This window comes from Balaenoptera acutorostrata, chromosome 7, assembly GCF_949987535.1.
Source record: "Balaenoptera acutorostrata chromosome 7, mBalAcu1.1, whole genome shotgun sequence".
NCBI classification, from domain to species: domain Eukaryota; kingdom Metazoa; phylum Chordata; class Mammalia; order Artiodactyla; family Balaenopteridae; genus Balaenoptera; species Balaenoptera acutorostrata.
Window position 1 is genome coordinate 110,822,469 of NC_080070.1, and position 27,977 is coordinate 110,850,445.

A 27,977-nucleotide genomic window follows, 5' to 3' on the forward strand; every position below is an offset into this window, starting at 1 on the left:
GCCCAGAGAAATAGTTGATAAACCCGGGAAGGAAGCATACATGGTATATCTTCTAAGTAAGAGAAATATTGCTTTCAGAGACCACTGAATAAGGAGATTATTCTCTTCCTGCCAAAAGCTGGGATCTCCATGCACCCCTCCTGCCGCTGCAGGTGTCCTGATGCAGGAGCAGGGCTGTGGGTATCTGTGGGGTGTGCTTGGGGGAAGGGGGATTCCCCCTCAGTTGTAGTGTTGCTTGGCTCTGTACGATCACAGCTTGGGAACAGTGACAGCTAAAGCTGGAGAAGTATCTTCAGTGAAAACATAGTCATGTGGGAACTTTGAGTAAATGCAGATTAAAACCAAGAATTCAACAGTAATTAACCCAGAAGTCATTGTAAAGAAAAGAACTAATATTTTGCTAAAACAGAGGGAGTACATAGAAGAAGTATAGGCAGAAGCATAACCAAGTGTCAAGAGGAAATCATGTCTACTATTGAAGCCAGCTAAGTAGGGTTTGGGGTTAACCTCAGAATTGCAACAAGTGTTTTTTTTTTTTTTTTAAGTTTGGGTTATATACATAGTGTTAAACAATATCATGGGTGGTAAACCAATCGATTACACAATTCACAGTGAACTATATCAAGCTTAGCCTAGTTCTTTTTATTTTTTTTTTTAACTTATTTATTTTATTTATTTATTTTTGGCTGTGTTGGGTCTTCGTTGCTGCACACAGGCTTTCTCTAGTTGTGGCGAGCGGGGGCTACTCTTGGTTGCGGTGCGCGAGCTTCTCATTGCAGTGGCTTCTCTTGTTGCAGAGCACGGGCTCTAGGCGCGTGGGCTTCAGTAGTTGTGGCATGCCAGCTCAGTAGTTGTGGTTCGCGGGCTCCAGAGCGCAGGCTCAGTAGTTGTGGCACACAGGCTTAGTTGCTCCATGGCATGTGGATCTTCCCGGACCAGGGCTTGAACCCGTGTCCCCTGCATTGGCAGGCGGATTCTTAACCGCTGCACCACCCGGGAAGCCCTGCATCATGTCTTAATCAGAACATTTGAAAGGGACAGCCATGAGGAATTAACTGCACCAATCATTCTACAACGTGACTTCATCATTTTCAAAGAATTTTTTGTTGTTTTCATAAAGTTGCAATTCATTAACATCTACATTCTTATTGAATTTCTTCTTGCTAAGCCATACACTCTGTGTGTTATATAAATATATAGTCTCACATTAAATATATATGTACTATAAAATCTTCACATTTTTAGGTCATTGTGGCTTCAGAAACCGAGGCCTGCAAGGTCAGGGTGCTTCGTTGCTTGCCTAGGAACACAGTGACTAAAGGCAGACTTCAAAGCAAGACTTCTGATCTTAGGTTCTGGGCAGGGCTCTCTCCTCCTTCCTGCCTCTTTGGTCCACTCAGCTAAGCAGCAGGCTGACAGACCTCCCAGAAGCAGGGTCTCTGCGAGGGATGGAAGGCGGGTAGAAACAGTGCAATCTGCTTCTCCCCTGCACACACGAACAGCAGTAGGATGCGTTAACACAAGATCTCCAGCAACAAAGCCCCTGCTTTGCATTATGGGAGCGGTTCTCTTTTTCTCTTGGAAAAATCCAGGAGGGCAGAGATTATCCATCCCTCAGGTCAGATGATGAGAGACATGCTAATTGTTCCTTTAGCTTTGGGTGGTCTCTGGTACTGGAACTATGTACTCAACACAAACTTCTCCTGTCCCCGGGAGAGAGCCCTAGTGAGTGGACAGAGAAAGAGTCCCAGCCCCGAGCGTGGAGCAGGGCGCCGGCACGGGTGGGCTCTGCTCACCGGCCACTTATGAGGGAGTTGATGGGCTCTGGTCTCACGACAGCGAATGTGGCAGCCACTGAAAGTTAGCCTCGGGGAAGTTTCTTTTCATTGAAATTTATGGGGAAAAATGGAGCAGATGTAAACGACAAAGAATAAAACTAGGGTACAAAGTTTTATTTATAGGGATAAAAATGGTACCAAATGGAAGTGGAGAGAGAAGAAATAAAAACAAAAGTAGAAAAGGAGAAGACGAGGGAAGGTAGGGATGGGGAGAACAGTGAGAGGGGGGAGGTGGGGGAAGAAAAGGGCTTGGAAAATATAGCTTTGCAAGAGAAAAAAGGTGAACAGAGCTGGTCGGGGAAAGAGACCCCTCCGCAAGGAATAAGGGGCCCCCCCAGAACCAGTGCTTCCTTGAGTCTTAGCCACAATCTGGCTGTCAGGGCAGTTTAAAATATGAGGGCATCCGAGCTCAAGATTTTCCTGTAAAATCCGCTGGCTGACAGAAAGAAGCTCAGCATTGGGTTTAAATATTCTTTCTCTGGCACAGGGCTGTAAGAAACTGCAGAGCAGGGAAGTGATACAGATGTTGGCAGATGGAAAATCCACAACTATTATAGTGGAAAATGTACAGAAGTAAAAAAAAAAAAAAAAAAATTTAATATAATGAAATGAGGCTAAGGAAAGCAGAGAGAATGCACCTTCAACCAAAGACACATTTCATAGGTGATTGTGTGTTTTTTTCTACATGGAATTCCATTTATTTGTTTTTGCGTCATCGGCACTATTTGGCCCTATGATATTTGGACATTATCTTTAGTTTCTTTTAATATTTACCCCCCAAAACGAACCAGGAAAGTAGAAACAACTTTTTAAAAGCTAGACACAGCTGTCTGCAGTTGTGACTGTCTCGAGTCCTGTGGAGGGAACGACAGCACACATCCTCTGCCCCTTCCCTGACAGTGGTGGTAGCTAGCGTGGGAGCCCCACACCGGAGCTGCTTTCCTAGCTGCTCCGCACCTGGGCCGGCCCCTTCCTGGTTTGGCCCGGCCCTTCTGGGGCAGGGGTCTGAGTCTGGTCCTGCTCAGACAGGAAGAAGAGAGCCAGATCTGGCCTTTGCCCACACTTTCCTGGGGTCAGACGCCCAGGAGTGCTCCCCCCGTGACCCCCCCGAGGGCAGTATTGAACATCCACGCCCGTTGCCAATGATGCCCTCTGCCTCCCCCCAGGCACCCTCATTCCTTCCTTGATCCAGCCACTACCTACCCTGGGTACCTGGCTCCAGGGACGGAGCGTTGTCAGGTTGAATGATGCACAGCCCCTGGTCTCAAGCGATGCAGAGTCCGACAGGGACAGGCTGCCCAGACACAAAGTAGGAGGAAGTGAAAAGTAGCCTCAAAGGACCATCTCGGGGGAGCATTCATCAAGAGATACACAATTCGGGAGGATGTGTGTCACTCATGAGCTGGAAGCCACAAGCCAGTGGGACAGCGCTATTCTTACGACCCAGTTTGCAGCCCAGGCTAGGCCTTAGTGCAGATGGAGATCTGCTGGTATCTCGGTGGTTTTCAGCCCCTACTGCCCAGCACAGAACTTGGGAGGCCTGAAAGTGCCGATGCCCTGTGCCAGGACGACGACAGCAGAAGCGGCTGGGCCTGTGGCTTGCTCATAAGCGTTTTAAAACCTCCTGGGAAGTTTTCCCATGTGGCCAGGGTGGACACCCACTGAGTGATCTCACTATAGATCAGAGGGGCCCGGGCCAGGCCTCTGTGAGCAGCCCAAGGGCCGGGGATGGACCTCCCCACCTCCAGACCCCGACATCCAGTGAAAAGTGTCAAGGTCAAAACACTGGGTCTCCATCCAAATCATGGGTGGGTTGGGGGCAAATCATTCCCTGGATGCAGGGTCAGGTGGCTACTCTCAGGCCAGGGGGCTTCCAAATACCTGGACCTGGCCGTCTGAGGTGCTGGTGCCTCTCAGCTCCCGGCCACACAGACACGACCTGGGCCTGAAGGTCTGGGCGGCCTCCCCAGAGCAGTGGGCCTCCGCCACGGGAGGAGAGGATGCCCTGGACAGAGCCCCTGGACGTGGGGAGGGCTGCCATGGGTTATGTGTGGTCACACAGCGGCCAGCCTCGAATCTTTTCAGCCACTGGAGGTCTCTGACTGTACTGTGTGGGCCAGCACGAAAGCATTCACAGCGATGGGACGGAACACTGAAGGCGAGCTGAGCACAGGAAACCCTACCCCGAGAGACAGGACTGAGAACGGAGGTCTGAGCCAAAATGCCTTGAATACCAAAAGTGCTGTCGCACACATCCAAGGACAGTGCCCACCGGCCACGCTGTGAGGTGGATACTGCAGCCCCTCACGAGAGGCCATTTATTTGCTCTTTTTAAAGCACAATTCACCAAGGGGGGAAAGCGGCGGGGGTGGTCGTGGTGGGATGAACTGGGAGGTTGGGATTGACATGGATACACTAATAGGTATAAAATGGATAACTCATAAGAACCTGCTGTATAAAAAAAATAAATAAAATTCAAAAATCCAAAAAATAAAATAGATAAATAAAGCACAATTCAGGAAAAAAAGAAAAAACAAAACAGATCGTGTGGCTTTTGGGCTCCAAGAAGGCTAGAAGCAAGAAGGGCTGTGCTAGAAAGATCAGGAGACGGGGGGGATATCGTGCGGCCTGGACGCAGGGCTGGGGACCGGGAACCCCCAGCGCACGCAGCTGCTGGCTCGCGGGCTGGTGCTGGGGGTGTGATGCTCCGGGCCCAGGGCGGACCTGTCCAGTGTGCTTTGGGCAGAGTGACTGAACTTGTGCCCGCGCCCCAGTGTCCTCACTGTGATCGGGCTCTCAGTAACCGACTGCCCATCACTGGGCTGGTGCAGAGCTGGACCCTCTCAGGTGTTAGCAGTAACCGGGCTGGTGCAGAGCTGGACCCTCTCAGGTGTTAGCAGTAACCGGGCTGGTGCAGAGCTGGGCCCTCTCAGGTGTTAGCAGTAACCGGGCTGGAGGCCATGGGGGGTGCCCCTCTGGCTGCTGCCCTCCCAGGGGTCTCTGCTGAAAGGCATTTTATTTTTTTTATTTCTTATTTTTTAAAGAGAGCTTTCTTTTTTTTTTTTTTTAATTTTTATTTATTTATTTATTTATTTTTGGCTGTGTTGGGTCTTTGTTTCTGTGCGAGGGCTTTCTCTAGTTGCGGCAAGCGGGGGCCACTCTTCATCGCGGTGCGCGGGCCTCTCACTATCGCGGCCTCTCTTGTTGCGGAGCACAGGCTCCAGACACGCAGGCTCAGTAGTTGTGGCTCACGGGCCTAGTTGCTCCGCGGCATGTGGGATCTTCCCAGACCAGGGCTCGAACCCGTGTCCCCTGCATTAGCAGGCAGATTCTCAACCACTGCGCCACCAGGGAAGCCCCTGAAAGGCATTTTAGAAATGACATTTACGGGCTTCCCTGGTGGCGCAGTGGTTGAGAATCTGCCTGCCAATGCAGGGGACACGGGTTCGAGCCCTGGTCTGGGAAGATCCCACATGCCACGGAGCAACTGGGCCCGTGAGCCACAACTACTGAGCCTGAGCGTCTGGAGCCTCTGCTTCGCAACAAGAGAGGCCGCGATAGTGAGAGGCCCGCGCACCGCGATGAAGAGTGGCCCCCACTCGCCGTAACTGGAGAAAGCCCTCACACAGAAACGAAGACCCAACACAGCCAAAAAATAAAAAAATAATAATAAATAAATAATAAATAAAAATTTAAAAAAAAAAAAAAAAAAGAAATGACATTTACAACCGTAGCCCATCAGCTGTTGAGGGAAATTGAGCTTCCTGCGGGCACTACACAGGGGAGATGTGCTGTGGTCATTCTAAAGCTGGAACTCCTGCTTGCTTTTGTTTCCACAAAACGTGAACTGTTTTGGGCAGCTCAACCCTCACTTTGAGTCACTTTGCAACTGTCTGTCTGTGATGGTCCTTTTCCAGGTGCCCATTCATTCGACACAGGTGAAAAATGAAATCTATTCCTCATTCCCTAAGGATTAACATCAATATAAAATGCAAGTAATTACATTTAAAATTAAGTCTGAGACCAAGTATTCTTCTTATTAAACATAACTGCTATAAACAGCCCACTGATGACAGGTGATTCCTACATGCTTGGTCTCCTTACCACTGCATCTCAGCTCTTTCTTCTAGTCTCTGTTGGGAGCAGGGCTTTCACATCAGAGGACTAGAGGAGGGCTGAGAATGGCTAGAAAGGGCTGTGCTCTAAAATATCTACCAAGTGCACTGGAAATTGCCAGGAAACATTGCTCAGGGAATCCTGATTTCAATTATGTTCATAAACTTCATAGCAGCTCAACTATACACGCTCCATCTTGGCTAAATTAACATCTTCAAAGGAAATCCTTTAAAGGAAACATAAAAAGATCATCTTTAAATAGCACAAGAACGAAAATATTTGAGGTTAAAGGGTCCCAAAATAGATAATACTGCATATATCAATGGGAACGCCGAAGCACATTTGCTCTTTAAAATGCTTCCACTTCAGTTTCAGTGGCTAAGGGTGCCAAGTATATAACCTAGTAATTCTGAAAAATATAAAAAGAAAAAAGAAAGTTTCCCCTCAATAATTATTGCAGAAACTCTATTTTAAACAGATTAACTTAATGTTACAAAGATTTCTCTAATATTGGTGATATTAGTGTGAAATGCTTACCCTCACTAAGACTGGTTGCACTGCAATTTCTGGCAGGCATTTTGGGATCAGTGTGGTAATAAGTGAGCAAAACCATAAGTATATTTTATTCTCCTTGGCCTGCTATTCCAAATTCCAAGAATTTATCCTCAGGAAATATTTCAAGAGGAAATAGTTTAGAAGTAGCAGAATACTCATTGTAGTTATTTTATGCTAGAAAAAAAGAGACAATCATTTGGTTGGCAGACTTTGTCCCATGTGCCAAATTGGCCCTCTGACTGTTTGAGTAAATAAAGTTTTATTGGAACACAGCCACACTCATTCACGTGTGTGTCATCTCTGGTACTGCTTCTGTGCTATAAGGGTAAAACTGAGCCTTTCTGACATAGACCATATGGCTTGCAAAGCTGAAAAACATTTACTATCTGGCCTATTTTGCAGGATTGACTTTTTAAAATCCCAGATTATGATATCACTCTCTATTCATTAAATTATTCACTTTATATCCTTCTGTAAATCTTAAGTTTAATCTGAGGTAGTTTATATTTTTCTAACTATTGTGAATAAAGTACTTTTAAAAAATGCTGTTCCTTGCAGATAAGGGCAGTATTGGAAAAGTTTTTGATCTTCAAATATTTATATCGTAACCAACCACCCTCTGAAATCTCTTATTTGGGTAATTAATCTTTACTTGATTCTCTTAAATGTTTCATATAGACAATCATATTATCTGGAAGTATTAAAATATTTTGTACTCTCTCTTCAATATTTGTCTTTCATTTTTCTTGTGTTACTGAGTCAGCCATTATTTCTCCCACTGTGTTAGATATTCATGGGGATGATGAGCATAATTCCATTCATTCTGAATTGGCCTTCACATAGTTCCTCAGAATTCAGGAGCCTTAAGGTAGCCCTACAAACCCTAATTACAAAGTTTATGTTCCCCTAAAACAATGCTTCCTGATTAGCCCACCCGCAAAGAAAACAACCGGGGGCCAAGAGTAGCTGAGATGCTCACACTCTTGCAGAATTTCTTGTCTGGCTTGGAAGAAACCATGACTTCTTCCTGCTCCTTAGTCACTCTATTTTGGGCTGAAATACTTAAACGTTTTTCTCTCCAGGCACATCAAGACAGGGGTGAGCAATACAAGTTTCAAAAGCTAAAGAAACAAAACAAACCAAAATTCCACTCAAATAAGAGGTAACTATACAAAGTACAGATGGTGAGACAGACATGGATTCTATGTACCTCCTATAAGCTCTGTGATACTGGGCAAAGCTTCTGAGGCTCAGTTTTCTCAACTGTAAAATGGGAAATAATACTGGAATTGTAGAGTTGTGAGAATACCTCACAGCATGGTAGATAAGAGATATCAGATAAATCCTCACAGAAGAGCAGCTGTAACAACCACACTGTTCTCAACATTTTGGGATTCGTTCCATTTGGGTACTCAAAACACGACTACTCTGGGACTCCCCTGGTGGCACAGTGGCTAAGAATCCGCCTGCCAATGCAGGGGACATGGGTTCGAGCCCTGGTCCGGGAAGATCCCACATGTCACGGAGCAACTAAGCCCGTGCGCCACAACTACTGAGCCTGTGCTCTAGAGCCCGCGAGCCACAACTACTGAGCCCACGTGCCACAACTACTGAAGCCTGCGTGCCACAACTACTGCAGCCCATGTGCCTAGAGCCTGTGCTCCACAACAAAGAGAAGCCACCACAATGAGAAGCCCGCGCACCGCAACAAAGAGTAGCCCCCGCTCACCGCAACTAGAGAAAGCCCGCGCACAGCAATGAAGACCCAACACAGCCAAAAAAAACCCGACTATTCTAAGAACACAAGGATTGAGGGGGAGGAGGGGAGGAGGGGAGGGGGAGGGGAGGGGGAGGGGGAGGGGGAGGGGGAGGGGAGGGTTTGCTCTAGCCCACCTTTCCATCGGTAGACCCCTTTATTCTCTGACTTCATGTTTACCCTCCTGCCCATGGAGCCAAGGCTTCTGGAGACCCTCAAGACACCGGGTCCCCTTTTCCCAACCACCAGCACTTCTCTGATTTTCATCACTGCTCACAAGGCCTCCTGGCCAATCCTTGAACTTGCTGTGAACTTGACAGCAATTGCCCTTCTCTCCAGTGGCTGGGCTGTTGTAAATAATCAGGATAATGATAATGAAAAGAATTGTGCAGGATGCGGCAGGAGTCCAACCAGACTCCCAGACGCGCTGGGGAACGAGGGCTGTCATGTCCAGGGGACTGCTGTATGTACTTAGTGTTAATAAATCACAATAATTAAATACTGGCCCCAGTAATCTGAAATCCTTTTCTTTCATTCGGTGCAGCGTTTACGGGAAGATGAAGATGAGGGCCGGCGGTCCTCATCACTCTCACTGAGTGCTGGCACTGGCGTAGGACGTGCCCTGCTGCCTCCTTGCCAAGGCTTCCCCCCAAACCTGGCCCCATCTGGACCGTGGGCGCTCACCGTCTTTCCTCGCTGTGCGCAGATGGTAACAATGGCCAGGACGCTGGCCTGTGGACAGTGTCGGGGCCACCTGGAGACAAGGCACCCAGAGCTGGGGCTTTGGAGAAATAGCGGCTAACACGCATTTGTCTGACCCCGTGTTAGCACCATGCTGTGCTCTCCACAGGCGTTGCCCCACTTAATCCTCACAGCCTCCCTTTGGTGGATGAGGAACCTGAAGCTTGGAGCCTGGCCTGGAATCGTGGTCCAGGCTTCACCAGCATGTATATTAGCCAGGCTGAGCTGGGCTTTGCTGTGGTAACAAACATCCCCCAAATCTCAGTAGGTTTACACAGCAGAAGTTTATTTTTCATGTATGCAAAATCTTGTGTGGGCCTGTGACTTCACAGGGCAGCTGTCCCCGTGTAGGGACCCAGCCCTGCAGGCTGCTTCTGTGTCCTGGCTCGGCCACCCCCAGAGGAGGTCACCTTTGCCTTCACAGCAGCGTGGGGATGTACGTGGAGATCTTCCACACCCACGTGTATGCTTCGACCCAGAAGTGGCACACACACTTCCTCTCACAGCTCAGTAGCCGTGTGCCCCATCTAATTGCAAGGGGCCTGGGGGTGCAGAGTTTCCTGAGCCCTGGAGGGGAGAGTGGGGTGTAGGCAAGCACCAGTGACGTTGCCACCTTGGCTCTGCTGAAGTCAGGGGCCGGATAAGTATTTGCTTCGGGAGCTGTCCTGTGCCTCGTGGGATGTTTAGCAGCATCTATGGCCTCTCCCCACGAGACACCAGTAGTAAGTGCAGTTATGACAGCCCCAAATGACTCCAGAGCTTGCCAAATGTCCTGTTCAGGGCAAAATCGCTCCCAGCTGAGAGCCACTGGTCTACATCACTGTGTGTCTGTGGGCAAGTTACTCAACCCTTCCAAAAATTCCTTTACTAATTTGAACTTTGAGTTACTAGCACTCACCTTACTGAGATACTGTGAGGGTTAGACGTCTCTGACACACACAGCACTGAATCCTAACTCCCTGGGCCATTCTGTTCCCGGGGGCCAGCACAGGGGAGGTTCTCCGTGTCGACTGAGAGATTGGATGGAGGAATGATCAGCCATGGTGTAGGATAGTGCTGAGCCCCACCCCAGCCCTGTGGACCTGTCTATACACATACAAGTCTTTCTGGGCCTTCCAAGGAGAGAGGAACCAAGAGAAGAAAAGAGACGGCCCCGCTGCATGTCTGCTCCCTCCCTGGCCCTGTCCCCTCCCAACAGGGCTTTTTCTGCACTGTTCTCACTAGGGCTGGGGTGGGAGCTGCTCCTTCTCGGGCCCTGGTTGGTCTCTTCTGGGAAGGGGCCCGGTTGCAGCAGCCTGGCCCAAGAGGGTTTCCATCTGCAGAGAATCTGTTCTTGTGTTTGAGAGGAACTCACGGGAATGGGCCAAGGAGAAGGCTTCTTGCTACGCCGACTCCTGACATCAGATCAGACCACCCACCCTCCCTGCCCGCCCCCGCTCAGCTGCCTTCTTGCTCTGTGACATTTCTGTCAGGATGGTGGAAACAGTCAACATTTCTTGTGCACCTGGAACATCTGAAAGCATTTCCTCTAGGAACAAGACAAGGATATCCACTCTTGCCACTATTATTCAACATAGTTTTGGAAACAAACAAGAGCCCTAGGCTCCTCCCCCGCCCCAGGAGCCTGGTGCTTGGGTAGAGGAGCTGCCCGGGAGCCAGGTAGACCTGGGTCCAAGTCCAGCCACCTGTCCACCTTGAAGTCCTTACAAAATCTATGAGACCTCTCCAAGCCTCAGTCTCATCAGTTGCAAAGTGACAATAATAAAATTTAGCCCGGCAGATTGGATTAAACGACTGACTGAGTTCCTGTGCCTTTCCCTCCCCTTTTCACGAACTCTGCCCTCCTCCCTTCCACTGGTTCTTCCCTGTGAAATCCTGTCTCCGAAACACCCCATCACACTGCGGCGATGCTGGGTGTGTTTTGATGGAAAGGCCAAGACCTCCCAACCCAAAAGTTAATTTTAAAACTTTTCTCTAATCTTCATTTATTCTGTGCTGGGAAAAGAGAAGCGATACAGAATTTGAGCGTAGACTGAAATACATAATTGGTGACATTGCACAGTGATTATGAACCTGTGACGGAAATCTGAAGGACTACATGGCTGCCCAGGGGTTGCAGGCAGCAGGTCCTGATGTGGGCTGTGAAAGAAGAGGGCTCCTGGCAGTGGAGGTGGGGACACAGAGGGTAAGCGAGTGAGCTTCAGTGGAAGGGTCCCCGCAGCGTGGCACATGGCTGATCTCAAGCTGCTGGGTGTGGCGGGAGTTCAGCTGCGAGAGACTGGCATCACACTTGGCAAAGGCTGTGGACCTGATAATATTCCTGCTCAGACACATGGCTGGTGTGCGTCTTCCCAAGCTCTGGGCTTTACTTCTGTCATCTCTGTGGTCACCTTGTGCCCCAGATACAGGACAGCTTCCTGACTCTAAACCGCCCCATGATTCCACATGTAGGTGGACCCCATGGACTTGGCTTCTGTTGGTGAATCCTGGTCAAGTAGAGGTGGCCTTGGCTGTATCATCCAGGAGATGGGCTAGTGGGTGCAAAAGCCGTTAGAAAACTGCCAGACCCTTAAGGGACAAGAATCCCATGTCCTTCTGTCATCTGTTCTTGCTTCCCTGGGTTCACCCCTCCCCCGTTTACGGGTGTCTCCAAGGGCATCTCAGTCTTGCCCTCAAGGGCTCTGCAGTCAGGAAGTGAGAGGACACTTACTCTGGTCCCTATAAGACAAGGTGGCCATGGACTCAGCCCCGAGCAGCGGGGTTGGAAAAGCTGCATTCCCGGTGCTGTGGCTTGGGCGTTGGCCTTTTGAGGTGTGGCATGACGTTGCCTAGTGGGTCAGGAGAGAAGGGAGAGGAGAGGAAAGAACCAGAAGCAGGTTGAACAGCATGAAGTGGAGGGCCAGGTCAGATATGGTCGGAAATGGCCTGCCCCCCTTGATAAAGAACTGCACACACCCGCTCCGTACACAGCACCTCACGCCCCAGAGCAGCTGGCGAGGCTGAGAGTCAAACCCCAGCAAAGTCCATCTGTTTAAAAAGTCTGTGAGTCCCCAACCCAGGGTGGCCCCGCCCCAATCCTGTGAAAGAATGCTATTCAAAACATCTAGACCAGGTCATCAGGATTCTTACAATGCTCCTCAGAATGCATGTAACCTGAAACTTTGACACAAGCAAGTTTCTACGCATGGATAAAATTTTAAAAACCCAAACCTTACTTTCTACCCTCCCTTTGATCTAGTGACGGACAAAAGGGGCACGTTAGCCTAGGAGAACAACGGGATCTAGGTCCAGATCTGCCCAGTGTTTACCTCCGAATTTGCAGAGGAAGCTTAAATGGCAGTGCCTGGCTACAAAGCAGAGAAGTATGAGGATAAACGAGTAAACGTTCGAAGGGAGAATCCTGGGTGTCCACCCAGGGTGTCAGGGCAAACCACAAGGGCTCTGGGGGAATCCCTGAACACGACTCTGGAATCTGACGTTGTCGAGACGCTCCGGCACTGAGATTCCCACTGGGGAGAAGGAGGGGCAGGGAGGGTGGCAATCCTGCAGGCAGGTGGGAAGCTCACTGCCTCAGCGATGCTCACGGGCGCCAGGCAGCCCTCGCTCAGCGCTGCTGGCACACCCTCCTGCCCACAGACGGCCTGAAAGAATGAACCAAAGTCAGGAAATTTCTCCAGAGTGCCTGTATCAATTTACATTCCCGCCAACAGTGTAGAAGGGTTCCCTTTTCTCCACACCCTCTCCAGCATTTATTGTATGTAGATTTTTTGATGATGACCATTCTGACCGGTGTGAGGTGATTCCTCATTGTAGTTTTGATTTGCATTTCTCTAATAATTAGTGATGTTGAGCATCTTTTCATGTGTTGTCCATCTGTATGTCTTCTTTGGAGAAATGTCTGTTTAGATTTTCTGCCCATTTTTTGATTGGGTCGTTTCTTTTGTTTGATATTGAGCTGCATGAGCTGTTTGTATATTTTGGAGATTAATCCCTTGTCAGTTTCTTTGTTTGCAAATATTTTCTCCCATTCTGAGCGTTGTCTTTTTGTTTTGTTTATGGTTTCCTTTGCTGTGCAAAAGCTTTTAAATTTTATTAGGTCCCATTTGTTTATTTTTGTCTTCATTTTCATTACTCTAGGAGGTGGGTCAAAGAAGATCTTGCTGCGATTTATGTCAAACAGTGTCTGCCTGTGTTTTTCTCTAAGAGTTTTATAGTGTCTGGCCTTACATTTTGGCCTTTAATCCACTGTAAATTTATTTTTGTGTATGGTGTTAGGGAGTGTTCTAGTTTCATTCTTTTGCATGTAGCTAGCTGTCCAGTTTTCCCAGCACCACTTATTAAAGAGGCTGTCTTTTCTCCATTGTATACTCTTGCTTCCTTTACCAAAGATAAGGTGACCATAGGTGGGTGGGTTTATCTCTGGGCTTTTTATCCTGTTCCATTGATGTATATTTCTGTTTTTGTGTCAGTACCATATATTCTTGGTTACTGTAGCTTTGTAGTATAGTCTGAAGTCAGGAAGCTTGATCCCTTCAGCTCCATTTTTCTTTCTCAAGATTGCTTTTGCTGTTCAGGGTCTTTTGTGTTTCCATACAAATTGCAACATTTTTTGTTCTAATTCTGTGAAAAATACCATTGGTAATTTGATAGGGATTGCATTGAATCTTTAGATTGCTTTGGGTAGTATAGTCATTGTGACAATATTGATTCTTGCAATCCAAGAACATGGTATATCTCTCCATCTGTTTGTGTTGTCTTTGACTTCTTTCATCAGGATCTTATAGTTTTCTGAGTACAGGTCTTTTGGTCTCCTTAGGTAGGTTTATTCCTAGGTATTTTATTCTTTTTGTTGCAATGGTGAATGGGATTGTTTCCTTAATTTCTCTTTCTGATCTTTTGTTGTTAGTGTATAGGAATGCAAGAGATTTCTGTGCATTAATTTTGTATCCTGCAACTTTACCAAATCCATTGATTAGCTCTAGAAGTTTTCTGGTGGCATCTTTAGGATTTTCTATGTATAGTATCATGTCATCTGCAAACAGGGACAGTTTTACTTCTTTTCCAATTTGGATTCCTTTTATTTCTTTTTCTTCTCTGATTGCCATGGCTAGGGCTTCCAAAACTATGTTGAATAATAGTGGCAAGAGTGGACATCCTTGTCTTGTTCCTAGAGGAAATGCTTTTGGTTTTTCACCACTGAGAATGATGTTTGCTGTAGGTTTGTCATATATGGCCTTTATTACGTTGAGGTAGTTTCCCTCAATGCTCACTTTCTGGAGAGTTTTTATCATAGACGGGTGTTGAATTTTGTCAAAAGCTTTTTCTGCATCTATTGAGATGATCATATGGTTTTTCTTCTTCAATCTGATCCTTTTAATGTGTTGCTGGATTCTGTTTACTAGTATTTTGTTGAGGATTTTTGTGTCTATGTTCATCAGTGATATTGATCTATAATTTTCTTTTTTTGTGATATCTTTGTCTGGTTTTAGTATCAGGGTGATGGTGGCCTCATAGAATGAGTTTGGAAGTGTTCCTCCCTCTGCAATTTTTTGGAAGAGTTTGAGAACAGTATGGAGGTTCCTTACAAAACTAAAAATAGAACTACCATATGAGCCAGCAATCCCACTCTTGGGCATATTCCTGTAGAAAACCATGATTCAAAAAGATACATGCACCCCAATGTTCCTTGCAGCACTATTTACAATAGCCAGGACATGGAAGCAACCTAAATGTCCATCAACAGAGGAATGGATAAAGAAGATGTGGTACATATGTACAATGGAATATTACTCAGCCGTAAAAAGGAATGAAATTGTGCCATTTGCAGAAATGTGGATGGACCTAGAGACTGTCATACAGAGTGAAGTAAGTCAGAAAGAGAAAAACAAATATCGTATATTAATGCATGTATGTGGAATCTAGAAAAATGGTATAGGTGAAGATATATGGGGGTGGGATGGATTGGGAGATTGGGATTAACATATATACACTACTATGTATGAAATAGATAACTAATGAGAACAGACTCTATAGCACAGGGAACTCTACTCAATGCTCTGTGGTGACCTAAATGGGAAGGAAATCCAAGGAAGAGGGGATATATGTATATGTGTGGCTGATTCACTATGCTGTACAGAAGAAACTAACACAACACTGTAAAGCAACTATACTCCAATTTTTAAAAATGAGGAAATTTAAGAAAAAATTTGCCCTTGAAGGAGCCCCAAACCCTGAATCCCCTGGGTCCTGACACCTTGATGTCACTGTGGGGACATACTTGTATCTGATTGGAGAGTGTGATGGTTAATTTCATGGACTGTGGTACCCAGATATTTGATCAAACATGATTCTAGATGTTGCTGTCAAAGTATTTTTAAATCAGTAGACACTGAGTAAAGCAGATGATCCTCTTAAACGGTGGGCCTCATCCCATCAGTTGAAGGACTTAAGAGAAGAAGACTGATATCCCTTGAGCAAAGGGAATTCTGCCTCAAGGCATCCTTCAACTTGAACTGCACCATCGACTCTTCCCTGTGTCTCTAGCCTGATGGTGTGCCCTGCAGATTTTGGACTTGCCATCCTCCTCCACACTCCACAACTGTGTGAACCAAGCCCCCCAAATCCCTCTCTCTCCATATATCTATATCTCTCTCTCTATATCTATATCCTATTGGTTCTGTTTCTCTGGAGAAGCCCTGACAGTTCAGCTGATAGTTTGTTGAGCTGACACAGAACCATTTTTGTTTGCTTACTATATCATTATTAGGAGCCCCCATGTGTCAAGGATTCTTTCTTTGACTTGCTCAGCAGAGAGGGGAAGGTTCTCCATTCTACAGTGTGTCCATTTCCACCAGGGATGTCCACGCAACCCCTCTTAAATGATGAATCTGCTTATGAATCTGCCCTTAATCTGCAAAACACACTGTACCCAGGAATAGAGCCAGAAGCCCATTGCTGTCCCATTCTCATCAAAAGTTCTGCTATGAACACTAAAGATGGGGGTTCGTGGAGGATGGCATGAAAGTCTGTCTCTTCTGAACCATCTCTATTTCAAGTGTCGATTAATCCAGAGCAGGGAAGCCTGTATTTCACATGCATTGATTTGACCCCTTATAGAACAGTTACCTTTACTGAATTACATGTGGGCATTATGCCAACAGGCAGCATTGAGAGACGGTATAATCAAAAGTCAAATAAAAAGAAAGTGTTAAATGCCCTTATAAGAAGAGGAACAGAGAGGTGATCTTTCTCTCCACCATGTGAAGACACAGTGAGAAGGTGGCCATCTGCAAACCAGGAAGAGGGGTCTCACCAGGACCAACCCTGCTGGTACTGTGGTCTTGGACTCCCAGACTCCAGAACTGTGGGAGGTAAATGTCTGTTGTTTAAAAAAAGTGTCAAGGCATAGACAGTGTCACCCATTGGTTAAGAGGCTGGGCTTTGGTGCCACACAAAACCTGGTGTCCTCTGGCACGTTACTTAATGTGTCTCTGCCTCAGTTTCTCACCTGTAAACAGGCAGTCCCACCACTTCATAGGCTGGTTGGGACGATCAAATGAGATGAAGAAAGTAAAATGTCACGCCCTGTAGAGTTAGTGCCCCTCAGTGCAGGTTAGTGGGGAGGTCAGGGACCCAGCTGTGGGGACCTGAAGAAGGTGGGGATGGGAGGAGTCAAGAGGAGGCTGGTACTATCCAACCAGACTGGCTGGCACCAGAGCTGCTACCAGTTCTGTTTTTTGGTTTATTTTATTTTATTTTATTTTATTTATTTTATTATTTTGCTAGAGAACACTGCTCCTCACTCGTAAAGCCAACCCAACAGCTTCCAAGCAGGGGTTTGTTCTTCCGTGCACAATTTAACATCCAGTCAGGCATGTCTGCAGCCCTGAGCCAAATGAAGGCATTCTGGCCGGATGGTGAAGGGCTAAGCCAATTACCCTGCACAGTGCTGTTCTGGTTCGGAAAGATGTAATGACCCCCATTAGCGTGTGTTAGCTAGTAGAAAACAGGATTTGAATTAGGAATTCTTGATCGAAAGCCTGACCACTTTTGAACTCTCCACAACCTGGTAAATTCTTAAATGTCCTATTAGGAGGAAATTAAAGCTCTGCTGGACTAGTTATAGATTAACAATAGGAAATCTTATTATAAAAGTGTAAGGAGATTTCACATTTCCTCAATATTCAGAATAAGCAAGCAATGTCAACTTATTTGACATTAAACACAGAAACCAGCTTTCTATTGCTTTTGTAATGAACTTGTTTTTCTGTTCTTATTGCAGTGAATGCCACTCATTTCTGGAAAGGTTGACTATAACTCGCTGTAACGTCCTAAAATGGGACAGACGTGCAGGGATAAAGATGGTCAGCATCAATGGTTCTCCTATGTGAAATCCTCTCTGTGTCTCTTTCCCCCTCTGTTTTTCTGTATGCCTGCTTGCCTCTCCTTCTACACATGCCCTTAGTGGTAAAATTTATTGTGGAAAACACATTTTTAAAAAGCTGTTTGCATTGAAGAATTATTGTAAGGCCCCATGAGATATACTGGAAATCCACTCTTGGAGACAGTGGGAGAGGAAGAGATCTGAGAAGGAGGAACCTGGGAAGAAGTCCGATCATAACTATGTCTGAACCTGCATCCTGCACAGGGCACACTGCAGGATTTCTGTGTGGATGTAGCCCGGGTGTCAGAAGCGGGATATGCAGTGAACGGGGGTGAGACCTCTCCCACCTTCTCCCTTCTAGCCTTGCAGTTATTTTTCAGACTCTATCCATGCATCAGTAAGGGGGAATTCTCTTTTATTCTGAAAGATTATTGGTTGGAAATTTTAGTTTCCTGAGATATAATGCTTTGTCAGGATTTTTTTTTTTTTTTGGATGGGAATAATAAAGGGGAACATGATTTGGTATTGCCATCTAGAGTCTATCTGAATCTGAAAGTTCTCATTTCCCTATCTGAGTGACAGACTGAAACAGGACATGCTATACATAATGTAACTGAGACTATAAATCAGCTGACAGCCTCTTCTATGATGTCTTTTTGGAGAAAATAGAGAGATGTACACCAGGAGGTGAGCATATCCTACCTCACCTAAGTGTCTGCTACCCACTTCTGAGTAATAGAACAAAGACAACTGGGAGAATGTATCTTGATCTTGGGACTCTATCTTTTGCCTCATTAATTTTTGGTTGTTGTTTTAACAATTTCTATATTATACATTTTATTATGTAGAACACCACTCTTCAAGAGAAATATAATGTGGGCCACATATGTACTTTTTTTGAGAACCAGATCAGCCACTGTTGCAGTTTATCCTTTAAATCTCACATATGATTTAGAAAACTCAAGAGAAAAAGAAAAGTCTTTTGTATTTACCTATATTTTTACTCTTTCCATTATCCTTTCTTTCTTCATGAAATTCCAATAGTCTTCCTCTTATTTTTTCCTTTTCTGTTTAGAGAACTTCTGTTAGCCATACTTGTAAGGTAGGTCTGTTGGTGACAAAGTCTCTTAGTTTTCCATCATTTGAAAATACCTTTATTTCATCTTTATTCCTGAAGGACATTTTCCCTGGATGTAGAATTCTGGGTTGATATTTCAACACTTGAAAAATATTGTGCCACTTTCTTCCGGTCTCCATAGTTTGTGATAAGAAATCTGCTGTCATTTGAGTTGTTTTCCCCTATCTTTTTCATTTGTTTCAAGTGTGTTCATAATTGCTCACTGAAGCATTTCTATGATGGCTGCTTTAAAATGTTTTTTTGTTTGTTTTGCTAATCTGTCTTGCCTATTCCAGGTCCTTTGGCTATTAATAGTAAGCTCTTGTTTTTGTTTTTGTGTGCACCTATCTCCTCCAGCTCCCGGTATAGAATATATGAAACAAGAAGAAAACTCAGGGCACTCACCACCAGGTCATTCCTCAGGTCCTGAGGTCTCTAGTTGGTCTACTTTCAGTGTCTTCTTCTATTGTGTTATATATAATTCCCAGGGGTTTTAGTTGTGTTTAGCAGAAAAAATAGAAAAATGTGTGTCTACTCTATCTTTCCAGAAACTGAATTCTCCTGGTGTGTGTGCGTGTGCATGTGTGTGCACGTGTGTGTGTGCATGTGTGTGTACTGATATTTTAGTCACTGGATGGAGCTATGAGGGAAGCATGCAGTGGACACATGGCACAAATGTGAACATGACAGAAGTCTCAGACCAAACACTTCTCAAGAAGCTGTGCACTTGCTTCAAATCAATGAACTGAAATTTAATCAGATCATTAAAAAATTGAACTGTAGTCATAAAGAAAGGAGGAAAAGGTATGAGGTATTAGCATGAAAAAAGAAAGTGTTTGTTAAACACTTTCTGAGCTAAATTTGACCTGAAAGTATTGCTTATAGGTATGGTGACCAGAGAAGCAATACTTTGACTGTCAGGCTAAGACAATGGTCACTCTCCTCCAGACTTTTGGATGCCCACCCAAGCCAACCCAAGAACACATGGAACAGTTTATAACACAGGATCCAGAAATTCTTGACTAAGTCAGGAAGTAGGGAGTGCTTATGTGCTGAGAGAATCAAACAGCATATGCAAGTATAAAAGTAGTGAAAAAATAAAAACTAAAATCCTACAGGACTTTTTCTTAAAATGTCAAACAGTCATGCTAAAAATTGTGTTGAATAGTTTGAAAGTAATAATTGATATTAATGCAGTACTTTGTAGATAATGGCTTCAAAGCACTCTACGTATATTCTCTCACTAATTCCAATTCTTTCTCTCAGTCTCTCACTCTCTCCATTGCTTTTTTAAAAATTAATTAATTAATTTTATTTTTGGTTGTGTTGGGTCTTCGTTGCTGCATGAGAGCTTTCTCTAGTTGCAACGAGTGGGAGCTACTCTTTGTTGTGGTGCGCGGGCTTCTCATTGCGGTGGCTTCTCTTGTTGCGGAGCACGGGCTCTAGGTGCACGGGCTTCAGTAGTTGTGGCACGTGGGCTTAGTTGCTCCGTGGCATGTGGGATCTTCCTGGACCAGGGCTCAAACCCATGTCCCCTGCATTGGCAGGGAGATTCTTGACCACTGCACCACCAGGGAAGTCCCTCTCCATTGCTTTCTAAACCTCTTCTCCCTTTCTCCGCCCCCCACACATGAACACACAAACGCATACACAAACCTACAATTAACACAAGTGAACATATTAAAAGTAAAAGCTAAGGAGAGTCGAGAACCAGTAAAGAGAATTATGAGGCTATAAAACAAAATCAAATACCTAGATACATTAAGAACTTTTAGCTCAACATCTTCTCTCCAAATGTTAAAGTCAACAAAGAGATCTGATTCCTTTCCTGAGGAAGAAGGGCTTTTAAAAGACTTTTTACAAAGGAGTTTTTTATGATTAGAAGATCCAGATGTGCTCATGACTTTAAAAAAATGTTAAGATTAAAAATGACCACTTAAATGAAGGACTCATAGTTGTGGTTGTAGCTCTTTATGATACTAGAAATGTTTTAGTTCTCAAAGTTGGGGTAAACACAAAGTTTTACAGAAGAAATTTTTGAATTTTGTGAGACTGGGCAACATAGGGCTTTATGCTGTTTTCAAAACACTGTAACTCCAGACTGACAAAAAGTTTATCGTAGTTCCAAGCATTTCATTATCAAGCTTCTTTTCTTTAGAGTTTAAATTCTAGCTTCAAAATTGAATTTTAACAAACAGAAAAACACACCAGTCATGAGTGTACCATTTGAAGCATGGTCACAGACTGTATATAAACATATGCCTAACCATCATCACTCAGCACCCCAGAGCCCTCTCATGCCTCCTCCCACTTGTTACCCTTTCTCCTACTTCCCAGAGGTAGCCACTACCCTGAATCCAATGACATCAATGAGTTCTGCTTGTCTTTGTAGTTTGTACGATGGGATTCATGCACTAGGGGTGCCTTTGGCCAGGCTTCTTTGGGTTGAACTCGTGTCTGTGAGACTCATCTACAACACGGCATGTAGCATCAATTCACGCATTTCATCACATGATGTTCCAGTTATGAAGATACCACAGTCTGCCTGTTCTGCTGTTAATGGATATAGGTTTTCTTTTTCCTCATTTTTGGCGGTAACAAACGAAGCCAGTACAAGCATTTGTATGTATGCTTTCTGATGTACATGTGCTTGCATTTCTGTTGGTCTTTCACCTGGGGATAAAATTTCTGGGTTCGGGCATGTATAATGTTCAGATTTAGTAGATGTTACACAAGAGTTTTCCAAAGTGGTTATGGCAGCTTTCACCAGCCATGTACGGGAGCTTCGCCTATCTCACATTTGGCATTGCTGTGGTTTCCACCTCCCCTGGAGCCATATCCACTTCATTTCCCAGAAAAGCTCCAGGGTGAAGGTGTTTACCTTTCTACAGATTAGAATATGATTATCCCACTTCAGTAAATAGATTTCTGCACCCTTGTTCTCCCTGACATTTAGTTAGTTAGTTAGTTAGTTAGTTAGTTAGTTGTGATACACAATACTTTCATCACTCCAAAATGAAAACTTGGGCACATGAACAGTGATTCATTTCATTTTTTCCCCATACCCTGGCAACCACTAATCTACTTTCTGTCTCTGTGGATTTGCCTATTCTGAATTATTCATATAAATGGAATCATACAACATATGGTCCTTTGTATCTGGCTTCACTCACTTAGCACAGTGTTTTCAAGGCTCATCAATGGTGTGGCAGGTGGTAGTACTTCATTCCTTTTCATGGTTGCATAATATTTGATTGTATGGATGGACCCCACTTTGTTTTCCATTCATCAGCTGACAGCCATTTGGGTTGATTCCATTTTTGGCTATTATGAGTAATACTGCTAAGAACATTTGTGTAACTCATCCACAGGCCTTTACATAGAAGGAGATACTGTCCCTATTTCTCCCTTGAAATAGGGTTTAGCTATCATCCCTGAGATTTCAAGAGTGAGGAGAGAAATCCGTGTTCTATCAATGAGTCATCATTTAAAGCCAGTGTGGAGCTGCCTCATGAAGCAGTGAACTCCCGGACAATAGAAGAATAAACGTTTAGTAGAAATGGGCTGACAGGAGTGAGGAAGGAGTAGGATTTCTATGCATCAAGTAGAGGGCAGGACCGAGTCATCACTAAGACATCGTCCTGCTCCGGAAGCCTGTGATTCAGCTGTGAGTTGCAACCGAGCGTACAGACAGATCCTGCCACTGGGACAAGCACTGGAAAGCTCTTCCTTCATTTCCGCAGCTGCAAACAGGGCCGCACAGCGACCCTGGCGTTGTCTAAGATGGGAGCCGTGGCGGAAAGATGCTGTATGAAAACCATCGACTATCAGGATCCTCATCTCACCTCCCAGAATGTAGTGTTATGCTTTATACGTATTTGAGGAACGCATGCATTTTTTTTTTAATTTATTTATTTATGGCTGTGTTGGGTCTTCGTTTCTGCGCGAGGGCTTTCTCCAGTCGCGGCAAGCGGGGGCCACTCTTCATCGCGGTACGCGGGCCTCTCACTATCGCGGCCTCTCTTGTTGCGGAGCACAGCCTCCAGACGCACAGGCTCAGTAGTTGTGGCTCACGGGCCCAGTTGCTCCGCGGCATGTGGGATCTTCCCAGACCAGGGCTCGAACCCGTGTCCCCTGCATTGGCAGGCAGATTCTCAACCACTGCGCCACCAGGGAAGCCCAATGCATGCATTTTTGAGATGGTGTCACCTCAAATCGGTTTTAGAAATCAAGGCTTAAATAATAAGTACTTTCAATGAGATGGTACAGGGAAAGCTGTCTTGAAAAACTGTCAGACTCTGTGCAAACATATGTATCATCATTGTTGTATTTCAGTATTTTTTTAAAATGTTGTACTCTTTAAAATACAGATTTTAAACAACTTTACACCCTCAAAAGCCTCTGACATTGCAATAAACAAACTAATGAATTTAAAAAAAAAAGAACATTTGTGTACATGTTTTTGTGTGGGCATATATTTTCAGTTCTCTTGGGGGTATACCTAGGAGTGGAATTGCTAGGTCGTATGGTAATTCTATGTTAAACATTTTGAAGAACCATCAGACTGTTTTCCACAGTAGCTGTTTCACTTTACAATCCCACCAGCAACATACAAGTCTTCCATTTCTCTACATTCTTGCCAACACTTGTTTTTGTCCTTTTGTTATCATAATTATTGTAGCCATCCCAGTGGGTGCATACTTATTTTTGCAACCTAATTTGTCCTGGTACATTTTCACAAATTCAGAGTCAAGGCCAGTTTCTTTCTTTTACCCTCCTGAAGGGAGAGAGCTTTAACTAATCCCATTTTAAAACAGAAATACTCCCAACTAAAAGCTTTGATTTGTTACTAGCATGACTGTCAGAATTACACAAACTTTGAAGCTGATTCTTGTAATAGTTATAGGATGATGAGAAGGGCTTTTCTGTTGCCCTGAAACTGACAACTAGTCCCCAGATCTTGGAACTAAGAGGCACCAAGTAAGAGGCACGTTCTAAGGAGAAGCACAGCCAAATAGAGAGCAAACATTTGCAGAAAGCTTTATTAAAAGTTGGAGTCTAACACATGCAATCATCACCTCTGCCCATACACCCCAAACCTGTGTAGAAATGCCCACCCATGTTCTTCCTCTGCAATCAGCAAGGTGCCCCGGACCCACTTTATCTGCTACCTCTTCATGAACAATGAAATCTGAACATTCCCCAATTTTTTATTCATGTTCCTATTTTAATACCTTGGTTATCTATTCCACGTCCCTTGTTTTGCAGTCTCTCATTATTCATAATGCAGAGAGATTTCTTCCAGTTCCTTGCAAGGAGGTTTCCTAGCGTGTTAGAGAGTATTTCATTGGCCTCTCATTGGCAACAGGCCCGTCCTAGTCTGTTTTGCCAACGGCCCTGGCGCCCCTGGAGCAACACTGAGGCCCAGGCCCTGGGCCTTCTCAGTAGGGAAGCCACGCCAAGAGGGGCTCGGAGCCATTTCCACAAGCCAAATGGGGCTCCTGCTAAAGGCGTCTCCTGAGGAGAAGCTTCCACACGAGGAAACGCTGGCTTCCAAGCTGCTCTGGCTCTGGGGAAAAACACCCTAAGTGGGAACTGACCTTCTGCAATGTCAGCTTTCCTCCCAGCCGCATGCCCTGGAGGCTCCCCACAGAGGTGGGAAGAAATTACACCCCAAAGGCTTCTGTGCTGGCTGTAACATGCCCACCTTGCAGAGGGATGCTGCTTTGGGTTGAATCATGTCCTTCAAAAGCTACAGTGATATTTACAAATAAATTTATGGGAAATAAGTCAGAACTCTATGTACCTATGATGCAGTTACCGCAGTTTAATTTATAGCAAAAGTACATGCTTGAACTATTCTTAATGTTTCTGCTGTTTTACAACTGACCTGAACAATGTCAGGAATGCAGCTTTATGAATGGGTGCCAACTGATAAGGGAAATCATTTAGTAATGGACTGCTCAATTAACTACACATGGAGGGAATGGCCTGCGATGGCTCCAATGCCATGGCAGCCCATGCCAGCAACCCAAAATCCAAGCTGTAAATGCCTCAAGGTGGGACTTCCCTGGTGGCGCAGTGGTTAAGAATCCGCCTGCCAATGCAGGGGACACGGGTTCGAGCCCTGGTCTGGGAAGATCCCACATGCCATGGAGCTGCTAAGCCCGTGTGCCACAACTACTGAGCCTGCGCTCTAGAGCCCACGAGTCACAACTTCTGAAGCCCGAGCACCTAGAGCCCGTGCTCCACAACAAGAGAAGCCACTGCAATGAGAAGCCCGCACACCACAACGAAGAGTAGCCCCTGCTCGCCGCAACTAGAGAAAGCCCGCGCGCAGCAACGAAGACCCAATGCAGCCAAAAAATAAAAAAATAATTTATAAATAAATAAATGCCTCAAGGTTATGAATCAAAACGCTAAGGGCAAACAATCGCACACGGCCACCTGGGCCTCAAGCTGCAGCCATCAGTCAGCTACTTGCTTTCCTTCCGCCTTCTTTCTGTACGTCTCCCCCCCAACCTCTGCTCAGCGCTTCCAACCATTTCCCAAATCAAATTGATTTTTGCTCAGATAAACCCTTAAAAATTTTAACATGCCTCAGTTTATGTTTTAACAAGACAATACACAAAGTTAATAATAAAGCCATATGTTTATGTCTGGATTTAAACATTTGAAGCATTTTAAGTCACTTAGTGAGTCATGTTCTTTTACATAAAACATAGAACATAAACTTGTTTCAGCAGGATCTTATTCACGGTACATGATGTGTCATTCCATTGAACTGATTTCACAACATATACAAATATCAAATCATTATGTTGTACATGTGAAACTAATATAATGTTAATGTCAATTATATCTCAATTAAAAAAAAAATGCTTCAGCGGGTTCAGTGCCTTCCCCTGGGTCTCACAGCTCACCACCAAGGGAGCAGGATTTGCACATAGGACCACAGATGCCACAGGAAACATGCAGAAAACCTCTCCCTGGTGTGCTGTGCTCTCTCCGGCCTCTCACCTACTCTCTCCCCCAACACGTCTGGGGTGGCCCACACAGGAGGGCCTGAGGCCGCCGCTTATAGCTCCATTCTTGGTGGATCCACCCCTTACTCCTGGCCTGGAGCCTGGCCTCCCAAAAGTCCTCCTTGTAGGCTTTGCCCTGTCCACACATGTAGAACTTCTTGGAGGCCGCTTTCACCAGCACCCCGAGATCTACTTTCCATGTGGACTGAGAAATTTGCTGCAGTGTATGTAGGAGCAGAGTGGGCAAGGCAAGCCTAAGATCTCATCCCACCCTTAAATCCAGTGTCTATGAATTAGAAACTGTGAGAAATTAGATTTGTGGGAAAACCATGAAAACCAGAAAGAAGCTCAGAGATTCAGAGTAGGTAGAGGTTCGGCAGCTTTTTACACCTCTGGTATTTGTGCCTTGAAAGGAACCAGCAAGCTCAGAAAGGCATTCTCTCCCCTCCAGCCAGGAAGGCAGGTAAGAGCTATCCCTCACCCAGGAAGCGGGTACAGGTGCCAGCTACCAATCACAGGAGCCAAGGCTCCGTTGAGAAGTTGTGATGCCCCCTTCCCCTGCACGGCTCTGGTTCCCAAAGTGTATGGCAACTCCAACCAACCGACCCTACCCCTTCGCCCTTCCTCTGACTTGGCTCTGGCGATCCTTCTCTTTTCTCCTCCCACCTCCAATTCTCATCCTTAAAGAACTAACTGTATAACGTCAACTCTGCCAGAGATGTGAACATGTGACTGGGTCCAGGGGAACGAGCTCTGGGTCCCCTGTCTGCCCAAGCCATGGCAGCCGCACTCTTTCTCATGCCAGGGAGGGATGTCTGGGCTGGAGACAGAGAGCTTTGTCACCTGTCGCCTCGGTTCTGGGCATCTGAATGGTGACGGGGGTCTGTGTACACAGCACATTTAGAGGCAAAAGAAACATCCGGCCTCATGCCTTCCACTGGACTTGGCTCCCTGCCACGTCTCCCTGCGGGCCCGGGACACAGGCTGACCTATGGGCGGGATGCAGAGAAAGTCGCCAGCCACAGACCCTGCCAGCCAGCCTTGCTGGGCGGGAAGCTCTCCCACGCCTGCATGGGCAGAATGCAGAGCTGGGTGGTGGCATGTGTGGAGACAAGGCCAGCCCATCCACCAGCAAATCATTTGTGTCTCGTGAGCTTCTAGGTTACTTCTAGTACATCCTGTTCATGTTTCGTTTTGTTGTTCTCAGTATAGGGCATGTTTCTCTGTCTTTTTCAATATAGCATAGCATTAATTAATCATCCCATTTCCGATATAAATAACTGATTATATTCGGTGCATCTTAAACACAGTCTTAAGTGTTTAACGGTAGCCCTCCCACTCAACCCCGCTAACAGCGCAATCTGCAGATGAGGAAAGCAAGGCCCACCGAGGTTGCCGCGGCCCCAGACTTCACTATAGGATCGCACAGACCACAGTCAGTACAGCTTGAGTGTTTTCCTATTAAGACACTTCTGTGCAATGCTATTTCCAGTACGAGCTCCATCAATTAGAATGACAATTTGCTGCTATTAACAGAGGCCAGAAAAAATTTAGACAAGATAAGAGTTTATTTTCTTCTTTTTCATAGAACCAGTCTGGGGGCTGGGTGTTCAGAGAAGCTATGTGATTCAGGGCCTGGGGTCCTTTGCTCTTTCTCTGCTTTCTGTCCTGTGGCTGACTCCCCACTTACCAGAATCTCATGGATCAAGATGGCTGCTGGAGGCCCAGCTCTCAAATGCATATTCCAGCCCAAAAGCAGGAGGAAGGGAAAATAGGCCAAGAGGACCCGGGCCCCACTCTGTCCACCTCTTAAGGAGCTATTCCAGAAACCTCTCCCAGCAAATTCCCCTAGTATCTCATGGTCAGAGCTGTGTGGCACGGCCATACCTGGTTGTTAGGGCAGCGGCTCTCCTTGCTCCCCTCCTCCACTCAACATGGTAATTCTGCACCTATGAAAAAAGGGAGAGTAGATATAAGGAAGGCAACCAGTGTTGTGGTTACCCGTGTCATTTATATTTGGTGGCTTCCATCTGCTGTGTTTTTATTTGCTTGTTTCTGATAGAGCACAGAGTGCCTTTGTAGGTTAAGATCACATATTCCCATGTGGGAATATGGATGTGGACATCTTTGGGGACCATTATTCTGCTGACTGCAGAAATGTTGAGGACGTTTCCCCCAATTTCTCCTGAGCCCCCAAATCACTGCACCAGGATAGCCATTTAAAATAACGTCCCCAGCAGGACCTATCAGACTCAGGGCTGACTTTTGGGGGAGGGAGTACTGACGGTGAGTGCTGCGAGACAGGACGTGGGCAGGAGTGGGGAGCAAACTGGGTGCCGAGGAGGCGTGTCCATCCCCAGACAAGAGGGTGGAGGCAGGCTGGACTTCCCCACAGGGGGATCTCAACCTCCACCCCCAACCTCTCCGCTTTGCCCGGGGTGAGGGT

General features: G+C 45.8%; 1 protein-coding gene across 8 annotated transcripts in view; it reads right to left on the minus strand.

Moving 5' to 3' along the window:
• The window catches only part of MRPS24 (mitochondrial ribosomal protein S24), a 152,167-nt gene that overhangs the window by 27,490 nt on the left and 96,700 nt on the right, over window positions 1–27,977 (minus strand). For 4 of the 8 annotated variants that reach the window (XM_057549982.1, XM_057549993.1, XM_057549988.1 and 1 more), the window contains exon 5: window positions 27,419–27,480. In XM_057549982.1, coding sequence (XP_057405965.1) covers window positions 27,419–27,480 — 62 coding nt within the window. Of the gene's footprint in view, window positions 1–4,103; window positions 4,842–27,418; window positions 27,481–27,977 lie in introns of those variants that run through there. The other 4 variants (XM_057549996.1, XM_057549995.1, XM_057549985.1 and 1 more) reach the window with 4 other exon arrangements.